We start from the raw sequence: 26,108 nt of genomic DNA, 5'->3' as shown, positions 1-26,108 counted from the left end.
ATATGTAGTCAATGCCATTAAAAAAACAAAGCTAAGTTAGATGTCTGGCACCAGAGACAAAAAGCATATGTTGAATGCCTGCATCTTCCACCTTCTCAATAGACAATCTGGCGACAAAGAGATCTAGCCTGAGTATGAATAGTGCATGTACATTCATGAATTTCCTTTTTACACATAGGCACTGCTTAAATTATGGATAGCTAAATCATAGGCACACTACATACATCTAGAAACATTCCTAAACCAAAAATGAAAGTGGATTTTCATTGTTTTACAAATTAAAGAGCAGCAGGAATGCTGGGTCAGACAGTCCTATACATCTTGTCTCTGAATTTATTATTGTAGATTTAGTGCTGTCTAAGTCATCTCAATGTGACTACGTTTCCAGGTACAAAATAGAAAATAATCAAGCCCCACTGAGCTATTGGGACATTACCCAGGGCAATGACTAGAAAGCACATGCACAGTCCCTAACATCTAGTGTGGTTCAACTAAGGGCACCCATTATTTTTAGATTTGAATTAAAAGCACAAATTAGGGTGGGATATTAAAAAATAGTTGTTTCTGTGTAACTGTAATAAAAGTTTTCCAAACTTTACTCATGTTTATTATTTAATGATTAAAGCACTATATGTTTATTATTTAATGATTAAAACACTACATGATTATAAATTATGGAATATTAAGGCCTTAAGAATACTTTTAAATTCTCTAAGTATGCCCCACTTGTAAGTTTATCTATATCTGAGCTTACTGTTATTAATTATATTTTTAATGGTAGTAATTTCATTAAACTAACCATTCAAATGATATATCAAATCCATTTCTCTTTCTATTTCTCAACTTGGTGAATTCATAATTCACCTGGACTCCTTGCATTCATCGCTCACCTTACCTAAACATGAATCACCATTTATGCCAGCACTGAATTCATCTAACTGAAAATACTCTGCGTACAGGCCCTGTTGAGGGGCAAAGACAATCTGACTATGAGATATATCCAACAACCAGACAACAATTAATTGGAAAATACATTGCTCTCCAACTCATGATTCCAAGAGCCAATGTATGATGTGGATTCACACAAACAAGGAATGAGGTCCAGGACTTTCTCTTTTTCTCAAGAATCTGGACTGGAAGCATGGGGCAATTCTAGAATCAGAGGAAGAAGTTGTCAAGGTGGAACAAGGCTGGGTGGACTACACTATAAGTCATCCTAAAATAAAATTGTGAGGCAGTAGAAACTGAGTAAGGCAAGGGGAAAAAAATAAGGAAAAGACAGGATAGAGAAAATGAAAAGGCCTGTTGGTATCCTGGAGAAGATCGGGATATAAAGGGAACCTATGGCAAGTAAAACAGTCTCTGAAACTCCTGCTGCTCCAGATCTGGGATCTGTGCTGGATATGACCAGATTTCTTCCATCCTGCAAACTCCGTGAGGGCAAACCACGCAGTATGCCTCCCCCACTGAATCCCTGGGAGGATCCAGTTTATCTTATTTCCAAACACTCATTAGTCCCAGTTTCTTAGCAACAACAAATTGAAATAAATCACACTCTCCTTCATCAATGACTTAACAAATCCCAGCAATTCCACTTTTTTAATTCTACTTCTGAAATCTCATCAATTCATTCCTTATCTAATCTCACTGTGACTTTTTTCCCAGACTCTCCTGCTCGCATAGATCACAAGAGTCCTACTTAAGAGAAAGGGTACAAAATGGGCAGACCACAGGATGAATCCAGCTCACAGGTATACTTCATTTGCCCCCTTAAGAGTTTGAATTTATGCTTTGGATTAGTTGCCAACATTTCAAAATATGAAGATATTTCATTCAAAATCAATTTCTGACCTTTACTGGAAAAAAATCAGATCAACTAGCAATATACATTGACAAAATATCAAAAACTGACAAAATAATCACTTGAAACTAAGTAGCACCTGTCTACTTTAGACAAGCGTGCATTTTCCAGCCTTGTTTCATTTCTTTATACTCTGCCTGTTTCACTTATGTTAATTGCCTGGACACACAGGAACTTGTTCAATATTCTCCATTTTCAATTGTCAACCCCATCCAACCCAAATAAATATTTCTAAAATAAAAATTTCTAATCACCTTTGAAATTATTCAGTAACTATATGTCACCTACATAGTAAAATCCTAAGTCTTTCACATGATCTCACTCATATTCTTTCATCTCTTCTGCCATCTACTATCTCTTGTCACCCCTCACCTTTTACACACATTGACCACTCGCAATTCACATTTTTTACTGGTGTTGTTTTTGTACAACCCAGCCCCTCTCCTGGAATGCCTCATTCTGCAACAGGCCAGCTTTACTCATTCAGGTATCTGTGCTAAAAAGCCTTCCTTCACATGCCTCAGTCAGCTGGCGTGCCACCTAGGCAGCTCTCTGTAGTTCCCTTGTAGGTGTCACAATATACCATAATTATTAAGTTCATTAAAGGCAAAAACAGTACTAGCATATAACATAGTCCTGGCACATGGTAGGTGTTCAATAATTACTAACAAATAAATGATATTTTAAACATCTCATTCCTAAGCACCAAGAGTTCTAAAATGCAGACATTTTCCCAACTTTAAAATAAATAAGAAAACGCAGACTCAAGTAAAATAATTTATGCAAGTTCACACAGCTGGTAAGTAAAAGGGTCAGCATTTGAACCACTGGACATCACACCAAAACTTGCTGTCTTTGATTATATACCCTTTCTCACTCCCATGGGAAACTCTGGTATAAATGTAATTTCACTAAAGGATATGTCAGTGAAAGGAAACAGAGACCAAGTCAATACAAAAGACAATAATGTCTAATCCTAAATCAAAGCTGACAGAATAAATCCTGTGAAATGTTCAGCAGTATCACTGAAATGTGACTGGCTGTCAAAATGCCATGACAACTTTCACAGTCCTAGGCAAACTAGAAGAAACTTCATAAAATCTACATATTTTGAGCACTTAGCACTTCATTATCTTACCATAATGGAAAAATCATTAGAAAAAAAGAAAATGAAAAAGCAATCTACAATGGAAAATGTATTCAGAAAATTCAATGCCCATAAGATAGGCAAAAGACAGATCATAAACTCTTTAAGAAAAATATTTATGACAGTCAAGAAAACATGATTATCAGAACTAATTAAAGGATAATTTTGTGATTCCGGTTATTAAATTTCAAGAAAAGTAACACTATTATAAATGCTTCAAGCATAAATTAATTTGATCAGTACTTAGCAACAGCTTGTGATACAAATTCTTAAAGCTTTAAGAATTCTAAATTTTGCTTTCAAACATCACAGTACAATAATTTCTTGAACAAAATGACAGAAAGAAACACAACAATTCTATCATGTAGTAGTAAATACTTCCAGTGAGATCAAAAAGCCTCAAGAAACTAAAAAAAATATATCATCTTTAATATTCCTTTATTAAGAGTGGATTTGCTTTCCGATTTTACAATCTTTGAAAAACTTCATGGCTTATCACATTGGTCACATATCATAAAGTTTTTAGAGACTCAAACATAAAGCCTAATTAAATGTTCTAACTTTCTAAAGAAAGCACCGATCCCCACCGTTTTGCCCTCACCAGTATCTCAGAGCCAACAAATTCCTGACAAATATTGTTTTTCAGTACGTTAGGGAGTAAAATCCTTGAAAGCAATCACCTTTTTCACACAGGTGGATATAGATGTTTTAAGAGTTCTGTATGGCACCTTCTTGCCAAATAAGCACCTGCAGCCTTGTTACTGTCCTGCAAGGCATTCCTAAAAACACCTGGGAAAGCAGTTTACTAAAAAAACTAGACATTGGAAAAAATGATGGATAATTAGCAAATAAAACTATCCCTGGCACTCTGTCGACATTAGTGCAGAACCGAGCTCCAAGCCAGCACCTGATGAAGGAACTGCTAGATGTGATAATTCCAATTTACACATTCAGCACAACATTCTGTCTGCCTGTCAATTTGAAACAGTTTCCTATTCAGTGATAACAGATACCCCAAAAGAATGCAGCTTCGAAAAGCTGACGTGAATTTTTTATGCACCAACTAGACCCTCTCTCCTCTGGACCAGCTGCATCTCCTTCATTCTTGGAATGGACTGACAGTTGAGTATTTTTTTTCAACTACACCAATTAAAAAAAAATTTATAGGGTAAATTTGAATAGCAGATCCTCATGCAGAATAAATACAATAAAGTTTTCTTAAGTACAGTTAATGAAATTAATTTCATTAAGTTTAAAAAACTTCACTGTGTCAATTTATCTTAATTTATGTAGCACAGTACTTCAGCTGCCAAATTGTAAAAGCACATATTTCTACTAAATACAGAATTTAGTCATTTTGTTTTCCTAAACTGACAGAAAGAGAGCAAGAGCAAGCAAGAAAGAAGGACGAATACACACAGACAGCATGGTAAATTGATATTCATGTGCAAATGCTAAACAAAAAAGAAAGAATTTTCAACATAAATCCATGCAGATTTATTTTCCAGATACTTTCATATGATCATATTTTGAAGAACTACTATAAAAGGGCAATTAAGTCAGATGTTACATTGAAGAATTATAAATGTTAGACTATTTTTTTATTCCCTTCATATTTAAATGACAAATACATGAACTATGCTTACAAAGTGCTGTTTATTTTTTCCATATATATATATATATGAGATTATATTTATAAACATATCTCCCCATAATAAAGTATATACTCTCTTTTCCAGTAGTCACCTGGATAATTATTCACTTGTTTTAATAATGCAGCCCTGGCTCAACCCTTTCTGGAACTTTCCTCTTAAATTTGCCCTATGAAATGGCAACACATTCTTTTCAATTATTTTTAATGACACCAAACTTTCAGTTTAAGAATAGAATGGCTTGCTTAAAGTAAACAAATCGTTCAGGAATGAAGTGGACAAAATAATGCTTTGATCTTAGAGACACCATTATTATTATGAAACTAGAAGTAGTAATTAACTATTAGATACAAGGCTCAGAAACTAACAATTCTGAAATCTCAAACCAATGCTGAGCACGTCAATGAAAACTTCCTAAGTCTTCTGAGCAAACCTTTTAATTCCAAAGAATTTAAGGCTAGCGTAGAAGTCTAGAATATAGTATTTGTTAACTCACCATTTTAAGTCAAATGTTTTCTTTTTTAAAATTAATGAATACAGAAAATACTTCTTCTAGTTTGCACTGTGCATTTTACTTTGATTACTAAATATAAAGCTTGTCAATTTTACTTTTCTAAATTGGGGTGGGGTAGGCAGACATAGACAGCATGTTAAATCCGCTATCCACTTGCAAATGCTTTTGAAATAAAAAAGAGGCTGAATTTCTGTGATGTACAACATGGTGACTACAACTAATAATGCTATGTGATATATAGGAAAGCTGTTACGAGTGTAAATCCTATCAATTCACATCACAAGGAAAAAAAATTATTTACTCTTTTCTTTCTATTCTTTTTATTATATCTATATGAGAAGATGGAAGTTACTGGAATCTACTGTGGGAATCATTTCACAATACATGTAAATAAAACCATCATGCTGTATGTCTTAAACTTATACACTGATGGGTGTCAAATATTTCTCAATAAAACTGGGGAAAAAATAACAAAAAAAAAAAGAAAATTTGACCTCCAGTATACAAAAGCACACAAATATATGCATAGATACAAAAACATATACACACAAATATTTATGTATACACACGTTATATAATTAAAAGGCATTTTATGAAGATTCCCCTAGCAAAGCCATCAATTTTTAATATTATAAGCTATAACATTTTAATATTAATAATGAAGTCATTAAGAACATATTAAATGAAAAAGTAATATACTTTCAAGTGTAATGTATAAGATCATGTACCATATCATTATAATAAAACACCATTGTCTATTATAAGGATAAAATTTCCTCCTTCCTCTATCTAAGCTAAAATTAGAGAAGAATTTTCTAGTTACTAAAAAAAGAAATTCGCAAGACAGAACTCACAAGAATTTTCTATATGACTAGAGATATTCATTATTCATCATTTTTAAACTAATGCCTTCATAGTTACTTGAAATTATGAAAGCAAACGGCAGTATCAGCTGGGTTCATCACTGGATTTCAAGTGGAAGCTCCATTCAGGGAACAGAAATCAACATTAGGTGACTTGGTTAGATTGTAGGTTATCACCACCCAGATAATTTAAAGGGAACTATCAAAAATGTAAGAATTGAGGCTGCAGTTAGCAATTAGGATTTGCCACCATTAAGACTTAAAGTATACTTAAAATTACTCAGCTGTTAATCCCAAAGACTCCCTGCAAGCTACCTACTATGTGTACAGCTACATCTGTTTCTTTTCTATATTCACAAACACACAGTATTGTTTTGGGATGATCATTAGTGAAACTGCTGCACCATTAATGAAGTATATATTTAAAACATTGCTTTGGTACTAAGGTTCCTTGAATGCACTTTTCAACTAACTGAAATATATTTCTGAGAGCACAAGTACTATGAAAAAATACAGAGATAAGTAAAACACTGTTTCTAACCTCAAGAAATTCATTGAAACATATAAGGGAGGTGTAAGAGGTGACTAAAAAGGGAAAAAGGGGGGGAAAAAGCCTTAGATGAATTAAGAAAAATAAAGTACCCATCAAGCTGTTCTGTCCAGCACAGGAGCCACTATTTATGGCTACTTAGATTTCAAGTAATTAGCATTAAATAAAGTAAAAATGTACTTTTTCAGTCACATTAACCATAGTTCAAGTGCTTAATAACAACTTCTGACTAATATCTTACTCTATTGGACAGTGCTGCTATATAAATTCAGAGGATTCCTTTTAATATGAGAAAAAGCTTCCTAAAGTACTACCTTTTGAGAAGTTCCCAAATGAAGAAATAAGAACTGAATAATGGTGTTGGGGGATGGCGGTGGGCAGGTGACTTGAAAATATGGGTGAATGTTGTAACCACAATGCTGCTCATGTGAAACCCTTCATAAGATTGTATATCAATGACACCTTAATAAAAAAAAAAAAAAAGAACTGAATAGACAGACATATTCTTTGGCATTTTGTTTTTAAGCAATAATTAAAAACATAGCTTGGCTTGGAAGTATAGGAGGAAACCCTTTTGAAGTCAAGGTTGAAGTCCTTAAATTTAGTGCTACACCTTTAAATTTGTCTTTTACTTAGGGAAAAAGTAGTCATAGAATTGACAAGATTAAAGGAAACAATACATATGTAAGTATGTAAAGACTAACATAATGTGGAAAAACTGAAAGAAGGGGTAAGGAAGGGGGAGGAGAAAGGGACTTAGGGGTGGAGGACAACAAAGGGATCCTGAGAAGGTAAGAAAGTTGCTGGTTCTTAACATCATTCACTAGATTAAACTAATATTAAATAGCTATAAAACTCTAGTGAAATGTTATGGTTAAGCCTCAGAATGGTCTATTGATGCCAGCAAATGTTTTTTTTTATACTTTGCTCCAGTACATAGTTAGCAAGGAATCAATGTAGCATCTGCCACATTCATAAAGTAGATTTCAGGCTGGTAAAGGTGTTCAAAATTAGTGTAGGCTCTTACCGTATACTGAGTTGTCTACTGATGATAGCACAATGTCATCCATATTGTGTGCCTTGGCATATAGCATTTCAAATCTGTAAATGAGTCTCTGATTTGTGTTCAATTGAAATGCATTCCAAAATACAGAAGTGCCAGTCATTCAAACTATTTGTTTTTCCTTGTAAGTCTATGGATTTGAAGTTGTCAACTGTATATATACACCAAGGATTGCACTATGACAAATTTGTCCTTATCTTTAACATTTTACTACTCTACTATAACATGCAAATTTAAGGCACATTTACATATTTATACCAATTTATGTATTTATTGGTATTACAATAAAGTCTGTCTTCCCAGAAACCAAAATATTATTTAAAATGAAACTTAGTTCAATCTTCTTTAAAAAAAAAAAAAAAATTACTAGAAACATTTGTTTGGCCCTTGTAAGGAAGGTTTCAATTTTAACTTACCTAATCAGTTGAACAAAAGTACTTTATGTAAAATGATTCTTTTAGTTGCCTTAGCTACAAATCCCTGCAGGATACTATAATTGAAATCTACTCACGTAAGTTAGGAATAATTAGGGCCCCAAATGAAGCCAAACACAAAGTTAATTCAAATAGTCGCTGCTGTCACTTAAATGGTTACGGGGTTCTATTGTTGCTTAACATTTCTGAAGGCTTTTAAATGTATTTTGTTCTTCTAGTCCCTATTTAGTATTTTAGTATAAATAGAAATGGAATCAAAAAGCAAAGATTCATCAGCCTTTAGGTTGTAGTCACACCTACATCCAGTCTTTTGTCACTAAAGGTTTTCCACTCAATCTTTGCTATCAGTCAATTAACAACATAGTTGAAAGAATGGAATGACAGCTCTCAAAGGCAAGCTTTCTAGTAAACAAAGCAGGATGGCAGAATCTACAGTGAGTGCTATTAATGCAACAAAAGTAAGAGCTTTTGAAAGCTAACAGGGACTGTCTCTGTTTGCCTAAACTCTAAAACAAAGCAAAGGATTAAATGAGTTTCCTGTTCTAAGTAGACAAAAGGAATAATGTCTAGAGGGGCTCCCGGGGCAAGCCTTCAAACTGCTTTAATGATGACTGATAATCAGTGTGAATTTATAAACCAGTTGTAGTAAAGTTAAAATTATTACTGTAATAGTTCAGTTTCTCAGTGTTGTGGCAGTTAATCATTCTCAGTAATAGTCTGTACTTTCAAAGATAAATTATGTTTGTTTGTTTTTTTAAATAGACCTGTGGCTGTATAACTTCTGAAGATTACTTGAAGTTTGCAACGTTAGCAAGACTGGTCCTCCTGTAATATGTATGTTTTACAGATTTCAAAATATAGTCAACTTGATATAGTTTTTAATCTGAAATGGTAATGATTAAAACAAAATCAAAACTTTGATTTTGTTTAACAAAATCAATGTTTAACAAAAGCAATGTTAAGCAAAATATTTTGAAGTATATCATAAGTATTCTTCAGTGACAATCTTATGAGATAGGAAAATATACCAATGATCTGAGGCTAAGTATTAAGTTCTTGAGAAAGAAAAATACTAAACATTAAGCTGCAACAAAAAATGAACTGACACTCAGTAAAGCTTGGCAAAAGGGTGATCTTCGCAGCTTTAGTTTCTTTATCTGTAAACTGAAAAAGTCTACACTGTTATTCTCCAAATTATGATTCTAAGTCTAAAATTCTTCAATCCTACCAAAAAATAAAAACCAAAATATTTTGGCCTCTAAGATATGTACATAGAATTCTCTGTTTAGAATTTGCTATTTACTTACTTTTTATTGGGTTTTAAAACACTGAATAATCTAATGAACTTCATGAAGAAATAAATGTAATATGTGATTTTTATCACTATAAACTAAAAAAAAAATATCAGTAACCTATTTTTATATCTGACAGAAAAAAGTAAAAAGAGATACTGTCCACTATTAAAAGTAAATGAAAGATTTATTTTATGTACTACTACAAAATAGAAAAATCACTATATGACCTTAAGCAGAAAAAATAGACTATTTTTGATAATCAGTTTACATTCAAGTACTGCTATCCTATACTCCTTTATAGTGCTCACATGTCAGGGTATTAAATACTGAAGTGAAATGACCAAAATTCTCAGGGTTTTTTTAAATACATGGACTTTGAAAAAATAGTGAAATGTAAAATTTTTCTCAATGGGTTAGGACAAGCATAATATACACTTTCCATTATATGATTTTATAATGTCACTTTAATAAAACATTTTTAGTAAAATTCTATTAAAAATAACGTTTCTATATAAAAAAGAATGAAAGTAGAACAGATCAACAGGGAATAGAGAGAAATACTAGAATAAAGGGTCAGGCTACATTGTTACTCGGGGATTTTTCAAAACAAATCATCAGATAAAAGGTCAATGGAAAGCATATAAAATAGGATTAGAAGTATAACAGAGATAAAAATGTTCAGTAAAGTATCAAGGCAGCTCAATTCCTTTTTAAAAATAAAATTAATTATGAAAATGGAAGATGTCACTTCTATATTTTACTTTCTGTTAGAGACAAACTTCAATTTTCTACGGTAGAAATCACTGTATAGCAAAACCTAATTTTCTAGACTAAATATTAAAATAACCAAAACTCCTTGATACAGATGTCCTCTCATAGACCAACAACCTCAGTATCACATGGAAGCTTATTAGAAATGCAGAATTGTAAGCCTCATTCCAAATTACTGAATGAGAACCTACACTTTAAGGAGACGCCTAAGTGATTTACATGTGCATTAAATATTGAGGAGCATTGTTCTAGATAAATAAGATTAAAAACATCCAGCATGACATCTTCAATTTCTCTTTTCCTGTACTCATCTCTTCCTGAATTTCCCTCTCCCTGGATCATAATACACATTCTCCTTTCCTAGATGAGCCTTACTGTCCTTGCATTGGATCCCATTTTCTTTCTTTCAGCCTGGAAACAAATTTAGGTATCTAACATATCTACTACAAACAAACAAAAAAGAGAAGTATAAAAAGTACTTTCCTTAAGCAACAGAATACACTTAATCTACACCAACTGTCTCCTTCACTTTACTTGCCAATGTTTCAATCACCTGTCACACAAAGGTGGTTCTCCTAAAATGCAACAGAGCTTTCTCCCCACTACCACAAGCAACATCCCTGTCCATCCTTTTCATGGTGTTTGACAAAGTTATGACGTTCCTAGCTCTTCCTAGCACATTATATTGCCTCTAATCAAAACCTGAATTCAATATTAGATTTACTATATCCGGTTTACCTTTTAATTCTACAGAAAGGAACAAGAATCAGGAAGGGAGAACTAATGATAAATACACACAAACATGCAGCAAATTAGATACAAAGAGATACATATAAAGCAGTAGTAAGAGGCACTCAATAAATAACCAGCAAAATAAATGAGAATTTTACTTAATTTCTTTTCAGAGCTCTATGGAAAAGAAAGTTTTACTTAATCTCTTTTTAAACCTTTGTGCAAAATAAAATTCTGCTATATATGAATTCCTCTTATTTTTTCCAGGGCATTTCTGGTGCTTTTAACACTCCAGCATTTCTGACATGTAGAACTTTATCTTTAATATGAGGTATTTTTTTAATCACTACTGTCATGTTTTTGCTCATTCCTCTCTCCCCCACCCTCTTTTTTTTTAAAACACACACACAAATAATATTCCTTAAAAATAAGCTTTATTATAATTGCTTCTGGGTCTTTTGGCTAAGATCAAGTGTAGTTATCTGTTCTTATCAGTTTAATATCTGATACGTCCTCTGTTCAAAGACAAAATAGTAAATGGATTTTTGGAGCAGGAAGTTGGAGTAGGAGCTTGCTCCGTCCACTTTACGCACTGGCCTGGTATGGCAGTATTTCCAGAAACGATGCACCCCTTCTTTCACTGAGGTGACAAAAGATACCTCCAACTCCCAGATATATCTTTGTCATATGAGTTGAACTTTTCTCCTTCTACTTCTTTCTAACTGCTACTCAAAAAACATCTGTATTTAAATACATTTACAACTTAATAAATACAATATGTACAATTCCCTCCCCCCAAAAAAGCTTTATTAAACAGACTAAATACAAAAAGAAATGATTTTAGTACAGAAGAGCACTAGTATTAGAATTTAAGGACTGTGGCATTTTCATCCATAATTCAATCTGTGTAGATATAAATTATGTTCATTTTTTTCTCTCTTTTTTATCAACTACTATCCATTATCCATTTTTAATTTGAGTATGTCTCAACTTCACCTACTTTGTTAAAATCTGATTTATATCAAATGAGAATACTTGCCAAATAATAAATTTAATTCCTAATGAATTAAAAATTAAATAAGAGTTTAAGAGCTAAATGGAAAACAAATGAAAAAATATTTAACTATCTTGATACAGATTTTTAAGCATAAAAATAATGAAAGATCTCACCAAAGAAAATAATTAAACATCAAAAAGGAAAAAAGGAATAAAGCAAATGAAGTAAAATAGTGATCATTTTTAAATGTGATTAGTGTTATTTTACAAATTTCTCAACATTTAATTAAAAATTAGCAAAAGGCAAACAAATGTTTTTCACAATAAAAATGGCAAAAGGATATCATCAAAAAGTTTAAAAATAAGCTGTAACAACAAAGATGTTGAAGAAGACAGTAAACAAAAATATTCACATCAAACTGACAACCAGCTAGTTAAGTAAATCCATGGAAAAAGTTTTTCTTCTCACAGTTAGCTCCTAAATAATAAATTAATTTACAATTATACATTGTTTTCATAAACCAAAGTGTCAATTGTTTTAAAATTTTTAAATATCTGTTGGTAAACTATATAGCTGATACTTTTACACCTTAACCAAAGTGAACATTAGTATAACTGTTCAGAAAAATTAGTTTGGAAGATGTCCACATGCCTGACATAATAATCAGAATTCTAGTCGCAGGAAATAATCAGATATGAAGGAAAAGACTTATATAGATATTTACTTTACTTATATTTACACTTGGAAAAAATTAAGTTCAAATGGCCAATGGGTAGAGAGGGATGATTAAATCATTTTTGACATATACTTGATAAATTACCATGCAGCTATTAAAATCTATTATGCAAATAAATGACATGGTAACACAAGTCATAATAATATAAAGTGAAAAAATTAGAATATAAAAGTATATAAAGATGAAGAACCTAATTTTGTTTCATATACCATAATTTTGTTTTTTCCATAATACCAAGTGTGTTGAAAAAAACAAAAACAAAAAAGGAAATGTGTCATGGTTATATTAAGGTCCTAGAAATATGAACAACTTTAAATGCTTATGTTAATTTTCTTCTTTTTTATATATTTTCTCATGAAAATGTGTTGTATTTGAAATCAGGAGAGAAAATGAACTCTTAATAAAAATGAGCCCCAAAAAAGAGTAATGCCAGGCATAAAAGTCAAACTCAGTAGAGTCCCATGCTGATAAGGAGGGATTAGAAATGTTGTTTTTGCTTCCTAAAGCTCTGATACAGAATTCCCTTCTCAGCCTCGCATTTAGCCAAGAGATCCCAGGTCCAGGGCTAGGTATTCTCCTGGCAACACTTGTGTCAAGCTGACAAAAGGAGTTCAAGAATAGGGTTGAAAGATGTCAAGAGATATTCACTAATCCACATTGATGTCTAATACATGTAGACTGCACAGCTGTCATATGTCATTCTCTGTCATGCAGGAGGTGAAAAGAAAATAAAGAGTACCATAGGGTACCAAGCATATGTTTCAGTAAAACACTCCCTTAGCAATGTGGCAGATAAATTGGTTCTTTAAGACATACCAGTTCTACATTAATACTCAGATGTGCTCAGTCAGTCATTTTTATTATCTTATTCTCTAATATGACTACCTAAGTATATAGTATATAAAAAAGTGAAAAGGTGCATTAATGCAAAAAACGAAGCAAGAGATTCATCAAAACTGTAATTACTCAGTAAGGAGTAATTAACACTATTACTGTTTGGCAAAATTAAGGTGCTTTATGTGCTTCCTGTGCTTTTAATTAAGCTACCTTTAATACACTATTGATTCTTTCAGAATAAAACAATAACTGTAACAAATGCTTAACATGAATATAAAATCAGTATTTCAAAAATTTACTCTTGCATGGACAAAGTTACCACTTCTTTACTTTTAGCAAATTGTTATTTCATAATAACACATTTATTTATTAAATACTTGACTCAGTCTTCTCTGTCAGAAAATGCAGGTTTGTAAAAATTAAACAGCCATGGTATATAATGTTACTGAGGACTATAGGGTTGCTGTTGTGCCTGATACACTGAATTGTAATACTTTTCCATTAGCCTATTGGTGAATCAACAGAGATTGTGGATAAACACATCTTTTCTAACACTGGTAAAGAAGTGAGAGAGGATGGCATGGGGTAGGAAGTGAGAGGAAAAGCAGAAAAAAAAATCAACAAGCACTGGAACTTAATCTTCACATGTCAAATATGGCATATTTTGACACTGAATATTGGCATATAAGATGGCAAAAGTATATTCCAAATTAACTTTTTAAAATATACCAGTGTACCCTATTAAGTTTAAGTCTTATTTTCTCAAATTTGAGTCATATTCAGAACAAATATACTTTGCTTTTGAATCCTGACAGTAATACTGTAAGGCATTTGGTTTTTACAAGATAAGAAGCAATGTCATATAATTTATAAATGGCATTAATATTTATGTTTTAAAAACTGAATTTTATCACTACATATGCAGAAGGAAGTTGCTGCAATCAAATGACATTGCACTCATATAACACAATAAAGAATATTTAAAATGTCTTAAGAGTAATGTAATCAGGTACTTTCTTGAGTAAAGTCACATTGATCTGCACTAAAAATACAATTTTTAAAAAAACAATGCATTGTTTCAAACCAGTGTTAATTTACATAATTTGTGAATTTAAAAAATAAGGTTTAATTTGCTATGCAGCAAACATAGATATGCTTTATAATTCCTATTAATTTAATGGGAGTTGTGACTCCCATTAAGTTTAATAGGAGTCATACAGCCAAATCCCCATGTACCTTGCTGAAAATTTACCTCCTAGCTTTCACTCATCAAATATACTGAAATGAACAAAGTAGTCAATTTTGCTAGATCTAAAGTCCCTAGAATAACTTAACTCAATATTATCACAGCAATAGTCATACAGTTATTTCCAACAAGAAAAAAAAACAACGTTATCAAAAGCTAGAGACAAATTGAAACAAGTGGAGCTCTCTGAAAATGCAACATTTACCCTTAACAGAAAATATGTTCTGTTTTTTTCCAATCTGGAGCCAATTTTTCCATTTTTTTTTTCTTTCTCAGTACACTCTCCATAAAGACTAAAGAAAAAAATCCCTAAAAATCCCTTTTGAATCCTAAAATTATTCCCAAGGATCCTGATCAGAGGAATAAAGAGCCATATGAAAAGATACAGATAGTAATTCCCAATAAACTGGTTACTATTTCTGAATCACTGTGAATTAAATTACCAATTTTTTAGTTACTTTATGTCACAACCATGTACTCCTCACACCTCACCTCAACCACCCACACACAAACACTACAGTGGTTCTCAAGCATAGTGCCAAGCATCATCAGCATCATCCCAGAAATTTGTCAGAAATGCAAATACGTAGGCCCCACCCCAGATCTCCCCTCGTTTGAGAACCAATGCAACAGTTTATTCCATACCCATGCTGTTCTCTCTCCGTTGATTTTTCCCCCACCAACATGCTCACCACTACCTTTAGCGAGTATCCAGCTCATACTGAGATTCAACTCAAGCATCATCATCATGTCCAGCTGGAAGCCTTTCACCACCCTTCATACCAATGCCTCTGTGAATAGAGTCACTATGGCACTTATCCTGTTATTACAACTGTTTATTGTCCCCTCTCTAACTATTAAGATCCTGACTCTTTTCAAAGATTTATGCTATTTATGTGACAGATATAGAATGCATATTTATTATCAGCCAGGCACTTGAACACACCAATAAAAAAAAAGATAGATCTTTGCCCTGTGGAGCTGACATACTGTGTGTGTGTGTGTGTGTGTTATAAAGATAAATTTAATGCATTTTATTATATGTATGTAAACAGAAGAATGAAAGAAAATAGAAAGAATGGATATAGGTATGAATTACTTCAATCCTTCTGAGGTTTAACCTTGGAGAAAAAAGCTACTATGTCTTCCACCAAATTACAGACTGCTCTGAAGGAAATATTACATATCCAAAACAGTTTTTTCTAATTCATATTTAACCAAAGATCTATTTTTTTTCTGCCACCCAACCAGTAAAAATGCCCTACAGCCAAGTATCATTTTTTTGTAATACATCATTAATATGTAAGTCATTGTATATGTACTTCAATAATTTAAAAGTACATTAAAAACATATTATTTCTACATCTATGTACTTAAATTTTCTTCATTTATATGAAATAAGTATGTAAAGCTGTATCTGGCATATTTGGCATTTATACCTAGCATAAGCATAATATTTTTCTTTGAAATAAGGATAGCAATAATATAATCTGAGTTAATTAACTATAATTTTGACTAATGAAATCTAATTACATACTCACTGCATAAAGAATTCAACTGAAATCCATTTTACTGACTTTGCTGAAGAACTGCTATTATTTGTAACTTGTCACTTGAGCAAGCCTTCATATGTCTGACTTATGCTTGCCAGGGCTCCATTATATAGCATAATCTAATTCTCTAGGACACAAAAATTCAATTTACTTTCCTACTCACTGATACATGACTCCGCAGCGGGTTACTCTGCTTATAAAAACTGGCCAAAGGAATCAAAGCACACCAGTTTCTCAAGGAAACTGATTTCAGAAGGGCTTGCATTTAGTTCTCTAGGAATACAATCAGTTCTAAGAAAAACTTACAACATATTTTGAAAGTCTGATCTTTTATAACCATTTTTTATTTGGAAATTTTAAACAATTTTTAAAAATACACAGGGGAGGAGAGACTTAACGAATAAGCACTCTTCCTATTATGCAAAAATAAGTAAATTTTAATGGGTAAGAGTTTATTTTTAAACATTAATTGACAGATAGAAGGAGACAAGTTAATTCTAACAATTAAACTTAATAAAATTAGTTTTTATCATGGTAAAACTTAAAAGAGATAAATGATTTTGCTCTATCTTATGTACAAAAACATGACATATTTATAGTTTCTCCAAACATAAATCAAAGAAGTGCTCCTTGTGAATGCACAAATTTACCTCTCATGCATATACATCTAAAACAAACCCAAAGTTATGTTAAGCCTTTAAAATCATATACTAAAGTAAAACACTACTGTGAACAGACAAAACCAAGCTCTGAAAAGGAATGCATAGTCCATGGTTGAATACAATACACAGGTTTGTTTTGTTTTTTAAAAATATCATAATTACTGCTGCTACTTGAAAATCTAATGTCAGGTTTCTATTGAAAAGTCAGAAGACTGGCTAAGCCAGGCTACATACACACTGGGATGGCCACTGTGGGTCTCTGGCACACGCCTTTGCCTGCTGCACCCCAGTGACTTTGCCTGCTTGGACACAATCGTGTTGGAGGTCTCAACCCCTGCCCAAGAACACAGGCTTCTCAAGGGCAGGAACAGTGCTTTGTGAATTTTTAAATCCTAAGCACCTGGCTCAATTTAGTCATTTAATAAATGACGAAGGAGAGAGGAAACCACTGAGGAATCTCTGTGAGATCTGAAAAGGTAACAAACAATAACATAAGGGCCCTGAAGCAGCTTAATGGCTGAATGGTTAGATAGAGCTTTTTTCCTATGCTCACACCTAACTTTAACTGGTTTTCTCTATAGGTGCTCACAGAGAATTATCTGCTTTCTGGCAATAAAAGACTATCACGTCATGTAAAACTTTTCTAAGACAAAATCATGTGATGCTGGATCAATGCTCCAACAGTGTGCATTAATGTGTGCACACTCACAGCGAGCAGGGTGGGTTCCTCCCAGGTTTCTTCTACCGGTAGGAGGGAATTGCTTCAAAAGCACCACCCCCTGCCCTGATGTGCCAAAAATGAAATTTATCTTAACAGCAGATATGAATCCTGACCTGATAGGTGACATTGGAAATAAAACTGCAGTATCTCATGAAAAAGTCTGCTTGCTAGCGCCCTGCTGAGTTAAGCTACTGTGTCACAAAAGTGGTCTCTATCATGATTGGAAAAATTTTCATTATGTGAACTAATGAGCCAGTGGTCCACACCTGGAATCTTCTTTAAATGTATACAAACATTCAAACATATAACAGCAGGAACTGTTAGTTCCCCCACCACCAAAAAAAAAACACACAAAAAAAGATGCAAAATTATAGACTATACACAAGATTTTCATAGCAATCTAAGCCAAGAGATCCATATTATTAAATTCAACTTCTGATCATTGTTTATCATATGGTACTATTCATTCAGAGATAGAACATTGTTAGATTTGATGTATCTTTCAATTCATGCCAAGAGCAGTATCTTCTAAAAATAAATTATTAACCCATTTGTACCTTTCAATTGTGACTTAAATTAAGTGAACATTTTTTTTCTAAATACATAAATTCTTATTTTAAAATATTTCTAAGTGTGTTATTTATTTGCATTATATTATTAAATTAGGTTAATATATTGAAAGTGGGGTACTGGGAGAGCAAAGAGAAAAATGAAACAATTTTGGAACACACAATTCAAATAAAATTCTTTCAGCAAGAGTAAAATGTTAACATTTTGAAGCTTATTACAAAGACATTTAAACAACAAGCATCTATCTTTATTTAACAGTATGCCTCTTTCCCGCCACCTATCAATTTATTAGTAAGTTTACAGGGGATCACTTACAAGTACACATAAAATTAATTCTGAACTTCTAAAATACTTTCTTCAAGAATATTTAACTGAGACAAAAAAAACCATCATCTTTTACATGCATCCTCAGATGTTTTGTATTTTTTCACAAATTTTACAGGATTAATATATTTTCATGCCAAATGAAATAAATACTAGCTGTAAAATTAACACATTTTAGCTCCATATTTACTTCTAATATGCTCTGTAAAATCACCTGGAAGGGTGTTATTTTCACATGGAAATAACATATAAGGCTAAAAAAACAATGGTTACCAGGAAACCCATATAGGAATTAATATATGATAGTTCCAACTATTTCACTAAGCCTCAAAAGTGTATTTAGATCTGTAAAGATCAGGTCTATCTTCAAAAAGATATAACACATAAATGGAAGCACTGAAAAAAAAAGTTTCCCAGAAGATATGAGAAAATTTTGTTTAGAAGTAGAATTATGACCATACTTAAGAAGCAGACAGAACTAAAGATCAAGAGTTGCCACAAAATACTTTCAATCTTACTTAAATAAAGTTAGTCAATAAATGTAAAATATATACCAAAGCAGAGTTTTCATTTACTTCTCATGATTATTAACAATGTTTTATAAGTTTATATAAAATTATAAATTCAGATTTCTAACACTCTGTATTGTACAGCTGTGTAATGAAAATAATTCAACAACTGAAAGAAGATTCTGACATTAAGGAAATCTTTTTAATACCTGCTTTTAAAATAATAATACTCATTCTAGTCATCTATATAAAGAAGATTGCACAGTTTAAATTCTCCTTGATTTAAAAAATAAAATTTTAATTGCATTTTACCTTCTGTATTCGGTAAGAAGCTGATTATAATGATAAACCACAGACTTCGCATTCTGCAACCAGTAGACACCATTATTGATCCCTTTAAATATTTTCTTTGTATTCCTTAATGAATGTAGTTATAAATGCCCAGCTTCATCAAACCCAGCAGTCTGCATCATTGATCCTCATATCTGAAAAACAAACAAATCCATCATTTATTCTATGGTCCTGCTACATCACAAAAAAACTGCAAAAATAGTAACAACAATAACAGCTCTCTTTCCACCCCTTCCTCCCTCCTACTCCTAAATATTTTTTTTAAAGTATACATTTTGATCCTATCTAATATATAAGCAGCTCCTATGCACTGTATATCTCAGCCTTACAATAATGTAAAGAAAATAAAGCTCAAAAAACATTTATAGATAACCATGACATAAGAATTTGTAGAAATTATACAAATTCCTAATGACTTTTTCCTTGAAAAGCTTAGAAAGTCATTCTAGAACAGTAATCTCTCTATGCTACATATTTGTCTTTTTATCAAGGTACTAGTTCTAGTACATAATACCTCCTAATACCTCCAACAAAATTTTGTTAAGTACGTATTACCTTTTCTGTTTCTAGTGATGGTAATAGCAATATTACCTATTATTTTATCCTGTTTTCTTGAAAAACAGATTAGAGGTATAATCAGTTTATTTTTCTATGAAAGAATGTGTAATTTTTAGCACATGGGTGTACTTTAACTTATGTAATAATGGGATTTTGAAAATACCACATTTCTAAACAACATATCATTTTGTTCTTTCTCTGACTGATAGTTATTCATAGAAGGAGCGGCTTAACAAAGTGATTGTCTCTTTACTATTTCACTTAAAGTTTTAGATAATCATATATTGGTTTTTCTCAGCAAGGTATAACTTGGTAAGATCAAACCTACATTCTTTAGTAGGTTGGCTCATCCCCTGGAACCAAATAAAAACCCAAGACCATGATGATTTTATCTCCAAGAGTGTATCACTGCTTTTAAAAAATGGGGGAGGGTTGGCAAAGAATATATAACCTGGAGCCTAGTCTAATTTTTATTATACCTTAAGTATCCAGTTCTTTAACTGGAGAGGATACAAAAACTTCAGGAGTGGAATTTAATCAGTATTTTTGGTTCCTAGGATCACATGACACCAGGTCATTTGCTAGGTTCCACTGAAGTGTCTTACTTCTTTCAAGGGTAGCATGAGCAATAACAGAGTATGAAATACTAGCCTTTTAACACACATAAAATGCAGACAGTTCTCAAATATAACCAGCCTCCTGGTCTAGCCTCTGAGGATAAAGAAATTCTAAATTTTTCCTTTAAAGAAACATCTATTAAGTTTTCTCAAACTACCCTTAATCTGCTGCAGATAAAGTTTATTTTGTAAAGTGGTGGCAGTGAGAGGATTAACTCCCAATTCTGAGATTATGTGTATAACTCAAAACAAATGCTTGTGTAATTTAGATATTATTAAAGCATAAATAATATTTAGAAAACAAAATTTTCCTGGGTAACTCTGAATTCTCCATTTCACATTATCTTAGCTCCTCTGTATTTGTTACATGTGTTCATATCTCATATCTTATTTTACTAGTAGTTCACTGTATTCTATTATCAGTTCACTATACTGTAACTTCAATGGTGGTCAGATTCTAAATAGTTTGGAACATTTATCACACTATAAAGTCACTATCTTGCTTTACCTGCAAACACCAAAAATAATGTAAAGAATTAATCTAAAACTATTGATTAGGGTTTGAAAATAAAGACCCATTAAAATCACATATGAACACAGCAAGATATTTCTGTAATAAAGGGTTTACTTCATCATGCCTATAGTCTCAGAAATAAAAGTGCTTCCCTATTTACCCCTCAGTAACCCATCATCAGCCCAATTTTTTAGCGCTCTCTGAAACCACCAAAGACATTTAGGTATCATGATGAGGGGGGGTCAGAATTGATACTTCACAGTTATAAGAACAACTCAGATGATTCCCTGCCCAAAGAAATATGACAAAAACAAAGGAAAGTGCAAATTTCCTCTTCTGAATGCCAAAAATATAAAAAGAATGATATATCAAAAATTAATTTGATGGAGATACATGGCTATCCCTACTCATTGTTCATGCTGAGCTCCCAAAGACTATACAAAAGACAAAACCAAAAAAACAGTAGTTAGTTTACAACTGCCTTGGCAAAGTACCTGCCTTAAAACTTAAAACTGCAAGCGATTTTATATAAGGCATAAAGAGCTGTCAGGCAACTCCATGGCCTGTCACAATGGAAGGACTAATCAGTGAACAATTACTTATATCACACAGACTGTTCAATGATCTGATTAAACAACTAGGCAATTTTAATATGTGGATGAGCTGTATTAATTACTTACTACAAGTAAAATTAAGTCAGCCTCCTGATTCAAGCAAAGAATTCTGACCAAGCTTTGGTTGTAATGGGTACTTTCATTTCCATGAACTAATGCATACAGGCTGCTTGCCCACATGCATAACTCTTGAACACATTTCTACTCTCTTTAAGTGATCCAGGATCAGTCTGTTTTCAGTCACCCACTATTTGAAAGAGTCCTTGTTTGTGGGAAGAAAGGGAAGGAAGAAATCAAGGGCTGATGACTGCCTTGTAGGAAACAGCTGCCAAGATAGGAAAACCTCTGTTAGTGCAGGGAAAAGGAGGAGGAAACCGCACAACCAAGACTTCTTTTGTGGTCTTTGGCCAGGATAAAATACTTCATGAACAGATTTTAGCTATATTAAAACTTCAGTGGTATTCTTAAGTTTTCAAAGTGAAACACAATTTTAAGGTTTGAGAATGTGAAACACATTTTTAAAGTACACTCTAGTCAATTCTGAGACTCTGTATAAATAACTGTTTCTACCAAACAGGTTCTGGAATGTAATAAAATCATGGCTTCTTGAAATTTAAATTCATCTGTGAAATGACTAAGGAAAAAGAATATCAAGTTATTTTTCTTATTCTATAACCTATGTCCAATCATTTTCACATCAAATAAAATTATTTCCAGAAGTTCAAGCTTTAAATGCTATTTTAAAAACGAAGTCGAAAATTTTACTCCTGTGATCCAAACTAAGAACAACCTTCCATTAAAAAACATTAATGAAAATTGAAATACTTAACAGAAAACAATCCAGATAAGCACAGAATGAATAAAAAACATGGTGAAATTAATTCCAAGAAAACATTGCTCCTAAATCAAACTGGAGCCAAAGGACACTCACAGGCATAGATGCAGCTAACAGACTGATCCTTCAGTATCTTTACTGCAGAATGAAGCTCAATAAAAGCTTTGCACAATGCAAAACAAAAACAATGAACAAAATGAAAAAAGGGATACTAAATGTCCTTTCAACAAGCAAAAGATTAAATAATTCCTGATATTAATAACCAGTTTGTCTTTACATTTTTAGAAAACTTTTTCCCAATAATTGACAATATAAAGGCACAGTGCACAGATGAAACTCCTTTTAAGGCTATGTAACAGTTCATTTCGTAATGAAAACAGAAAAAGAACATGTATATTTAAACTATAAATGGCTGATTTTTAAAAACCCAAGCCATTTCTAATGTACAACCTCTTCCTCCTTTTTTTTATCCTTCAAATAAGAATTAAACAATTTCATTCTGATCTTGTTTCTATAAACCCCATGCCACTGTCAACTAAACCTCTGTCAAGATTTTTTTTTATATCTACATATCCTATTACTCTGTCATGTAAAAAGTCAACTAATGCATCACTACGACTAAACCTTCCAAAGCTGAACAATGAATTCCAGGAATATATGCCTCAGCACTGTTTATATCCCAACAGTCCTCAAGGCTTTATACATTACTTACAATGTGCAGTTAGCTGTATCTTTCAGACAATAACCTGCTTATATTTATTAGCTGCATTATTAAATACCTCGTTCCTTAAACTGCCAACTAAATTAGGAAAACACTACTAATCAGTTTTAATATGCAGGCACTGATGTTATATTACCAGGAAATCACATTTAACCTGTTACGTGATGATGATTATTTAGCAAAAATTTAAATTTACATTTTAAAAATCTGTTGATAGTTATTAATGAAAGAATATAGCATGTTCAAATTAATAAGGAAAAAGTAAACTAAAATTTTCTAAAACTGTGTAACTTAAGGTTGATATTATATTAAGAGCAAAGCCACCATAGACTCACACCTAAAGCTTTATCTTTAATTTCTACTCATGGACTTTGAAGTACTACGAACACTGGATATTAAACCCAAAACAACTCTAAGCATCAGGAGAACCAGGAAAGGAAAGAACCATCTAAGTAAGCATGAGACCTACCAAAGTCACCTATCTTTGTTATTATGCACTAAAGCTGAATAAAATGAAACATTAATGCTTTGGGTTAAGACTAAAATTCTATGCACTAAATACGTCAGCTCTAAATGAAAGCTAAAGATAGCTACACAAAGTCAGTCTTTTTTATCTTATTTGCACTATACAATTATAATCATTATGGGACAGAATTTAGCAGCAAAAGAAAGCTGCTTTTCTGTATTTTGCCAAAACAAACAACAAAAAGGATGATACTAGCACCCTATTTTGCCCCATGCAAAGGCTTAGGAAATGAAAAATACAGTTTCATTTCAATTTAGCTAAATCTCATTCAGGGTGTTCACTTTTCATAAATATTTTATGCACGATCCTTATTAGAGGCCAGAATTTCCCCATATTAACATAGGAGAAAACATCGACACCCTTGGGAGTTTTCTTTCAGTAAGCTGTCTAAGTAAACCCTTGCTATCGCTAATCAGTAAGCCTTTTTTTAGCTCCAGACATTCAATATTCTTTTGCACTTCAGTTTATTTTCTTTCCTTTCACAAAGACAGGGCTGGGGCTGGGAACGCCAACAGAGATTTTAAAACCACGTGGCCAACCACCACTAGCCACCCTCTTTCTCCGTTTCATTTCTGCGGACACTAGTATGCTGTCAAGTCTTAATTATTATGCTTAAGTCCCTTTAACGTTCATTATTGGTCTTACCCTTCATTGAAACTTCTTCACTGTGAAGGAATAAATTCTCCTAAGAGAGGGCTTGGAGGAGGAGCAACAATGAGAAGAGTCCGGGAACGTGCCTGGTAAATTACATCTATCCGCTGTAATACCTAGGAGTCCTGCTGAGCATGCAGGAGGCTTGTAGCAGTGGGCAATAGAGGCACAGTGCAGGGAAATATGCCATTCTCTGCATTAACATCCTTCCAGTTGAAATAATGAAAACAAATGGCTGTCATTTTCAAACCAATGTAGGGGACATCTTATGACTGGACATAAACTTGCAAATGAAGTTTCAAAAGAAAAAAAAGCCACATGCCCAGTTCAAAACAGTACCTTACATATCATGAAAAGTTGACGGCTTCCCCAAATTTTCCACCAAAAAATCATAAACCCATCTAAAACATTTTGTATGTATTAAAAAATTATAATACCTGTAGAACTTAATTATCCACTTGAGAGAAAGTGAAAGCTATTTTTAAAGGGTAGTCCTCTCCAACTTCAAGACATTATGTATTTCCTTTTAGCTTTCCAATAGTCTATAATTCTCATGCAACATTTTTGAGTAGAATATAGATTATGGGTACTATTACCAGAAATACCTGAGTAACCACTATGGGTGAAATACCCTAACAGAAACATTACTAATCCTTACAAGGTCAATATTATCAATGTCAGAAATTTGAGGTTCAGAGCAGAAAAGTACAGAAAGTTAACTGAAGTTTTACTCAGCTAGCAAGTAGCAGAGCCTGAAATTCAATTACAGTAATTACAAAGCCAATCTTTCTACCAGTCACTAAATTACTCATTCAACAAATATTTATTTACTGAGCATCTATATGTGCTGTAATACTGAGAAACAAAAGAAAGAAAACTCCTCACTTTGGGGAGATTACTTTCTATCTCAAAAATAACCCTTCCTAATAAAATGCTGTAATTGTCACATAGTTAGGTCTAAATAGTTTACTTATATTATTTCATGAAATCTTCACAACAGCCTAAAGAGAAACATGTATCATTTTGCCTATTTGGCCTTAAAATAAGAATTCTTAACCTCTTCAAGGATTATAAATAAATAGCAGGGTTGGTATACAAGCCATGTTCTAAAAACACTACTGTCATGAATTTAGTAGCTCAAACAAACTTACTTACTATATATGTTTTCACCATGTACATTTTATTATCTTTCTATTTAGAATAAACAATGGAAAAAGTCATTTTTGGGATTATGAAAGTAATGAAATACTAGAAGAAGACTAAGTTGATTTCAAAATGTTTACTACTAAAACTAACATCCTTCAGGTAATGATGCTAAACGTTAACTTAATTTTTAGTATTCCAGTTGAGCTATCTTTATTCATTTACAGTGCTTTATAAATTAACAAATTATTCTAAACTGATAAATCTTATTAGCCAAAGTGAAAAACTGTTTACAAGTCAAAAAACAAAGGTAACTATTTCCTCCAATTTAATCAACAATGAATCTTGACAGTCGTGGAAAGAACATTTTAATGTTAGCATCTATGATATTCTGGACTACTCATTGTGTAGGCAAACAAAAAAGAGAAAAAAATACTGTTCATGAGAAGCAATCTTATGTCTGGCTCACTGCACTTGATCTTTTGTTCATAAATCATTGTTAGTAGCCATTCCCTGAATCAATAATCAGATTCCCTCTTGG

General features: G+C 32.5%; 1 protein-coding gene and 1 non-coding gene across 17 annotated transcripts in view; one reads left to right on the top strand and one right to left on the bottom strand.

Annotated features, from left to right (window-relative positions):
- Nucleotides 1–26,108, bottom strand: part of ADGRL2 (adhesion G protein-coupled receptor L2) — a 591,965-nt gene that overhangs the window by 138,851 nt on the left and 427,006 nt on the right. For all 16 annotated transcript variants that reach the window (XM_036890112.2, XM_057500358.1, XM_057500367.1 and 13 more), the window contains one exon: nucleotides 19,350–19,522. In XM_036890112.2, coding sequence (XP_036746007.2) covers nucleotides 19,350–19,422 — 73 coding nt within the window. In that variant the 5' untranslated portion in view covers nucleotides 19,423–19,522. The remainder of the gene's footprint in view (nucleotides 1–19,349; nucleotides 19,523–26,108) is intronic.
- On the top strand, nucleotides 11,325–11,516 carry LOC118914978 (U2 spliceosomal RNA). Its single transcript, XR_005025824.2, has one exon. It is a non-coding gene; the product is annotated as a U2 spliceosomal RNA (small nuclear RNA).

The sequence above is a fragment of the Manis pentadactyla genome, chromosome 4 (genome assembly GCF_030020395.1).
Source record: "Manis pentadactyla isolate mManPen7 chromosome 4, mManPen7.hap1, whole genome shotgun sequence".
NCBI lineage: Eukaryota > Metazoa > Chordata > Mammalia > Pholidota > Manidae > Manis > Manis pentadactyla.
Note: the sequence above shows the minus strand (reverse complement) of the source record. Positions and strands in the feature narration are given on the sequence as shown.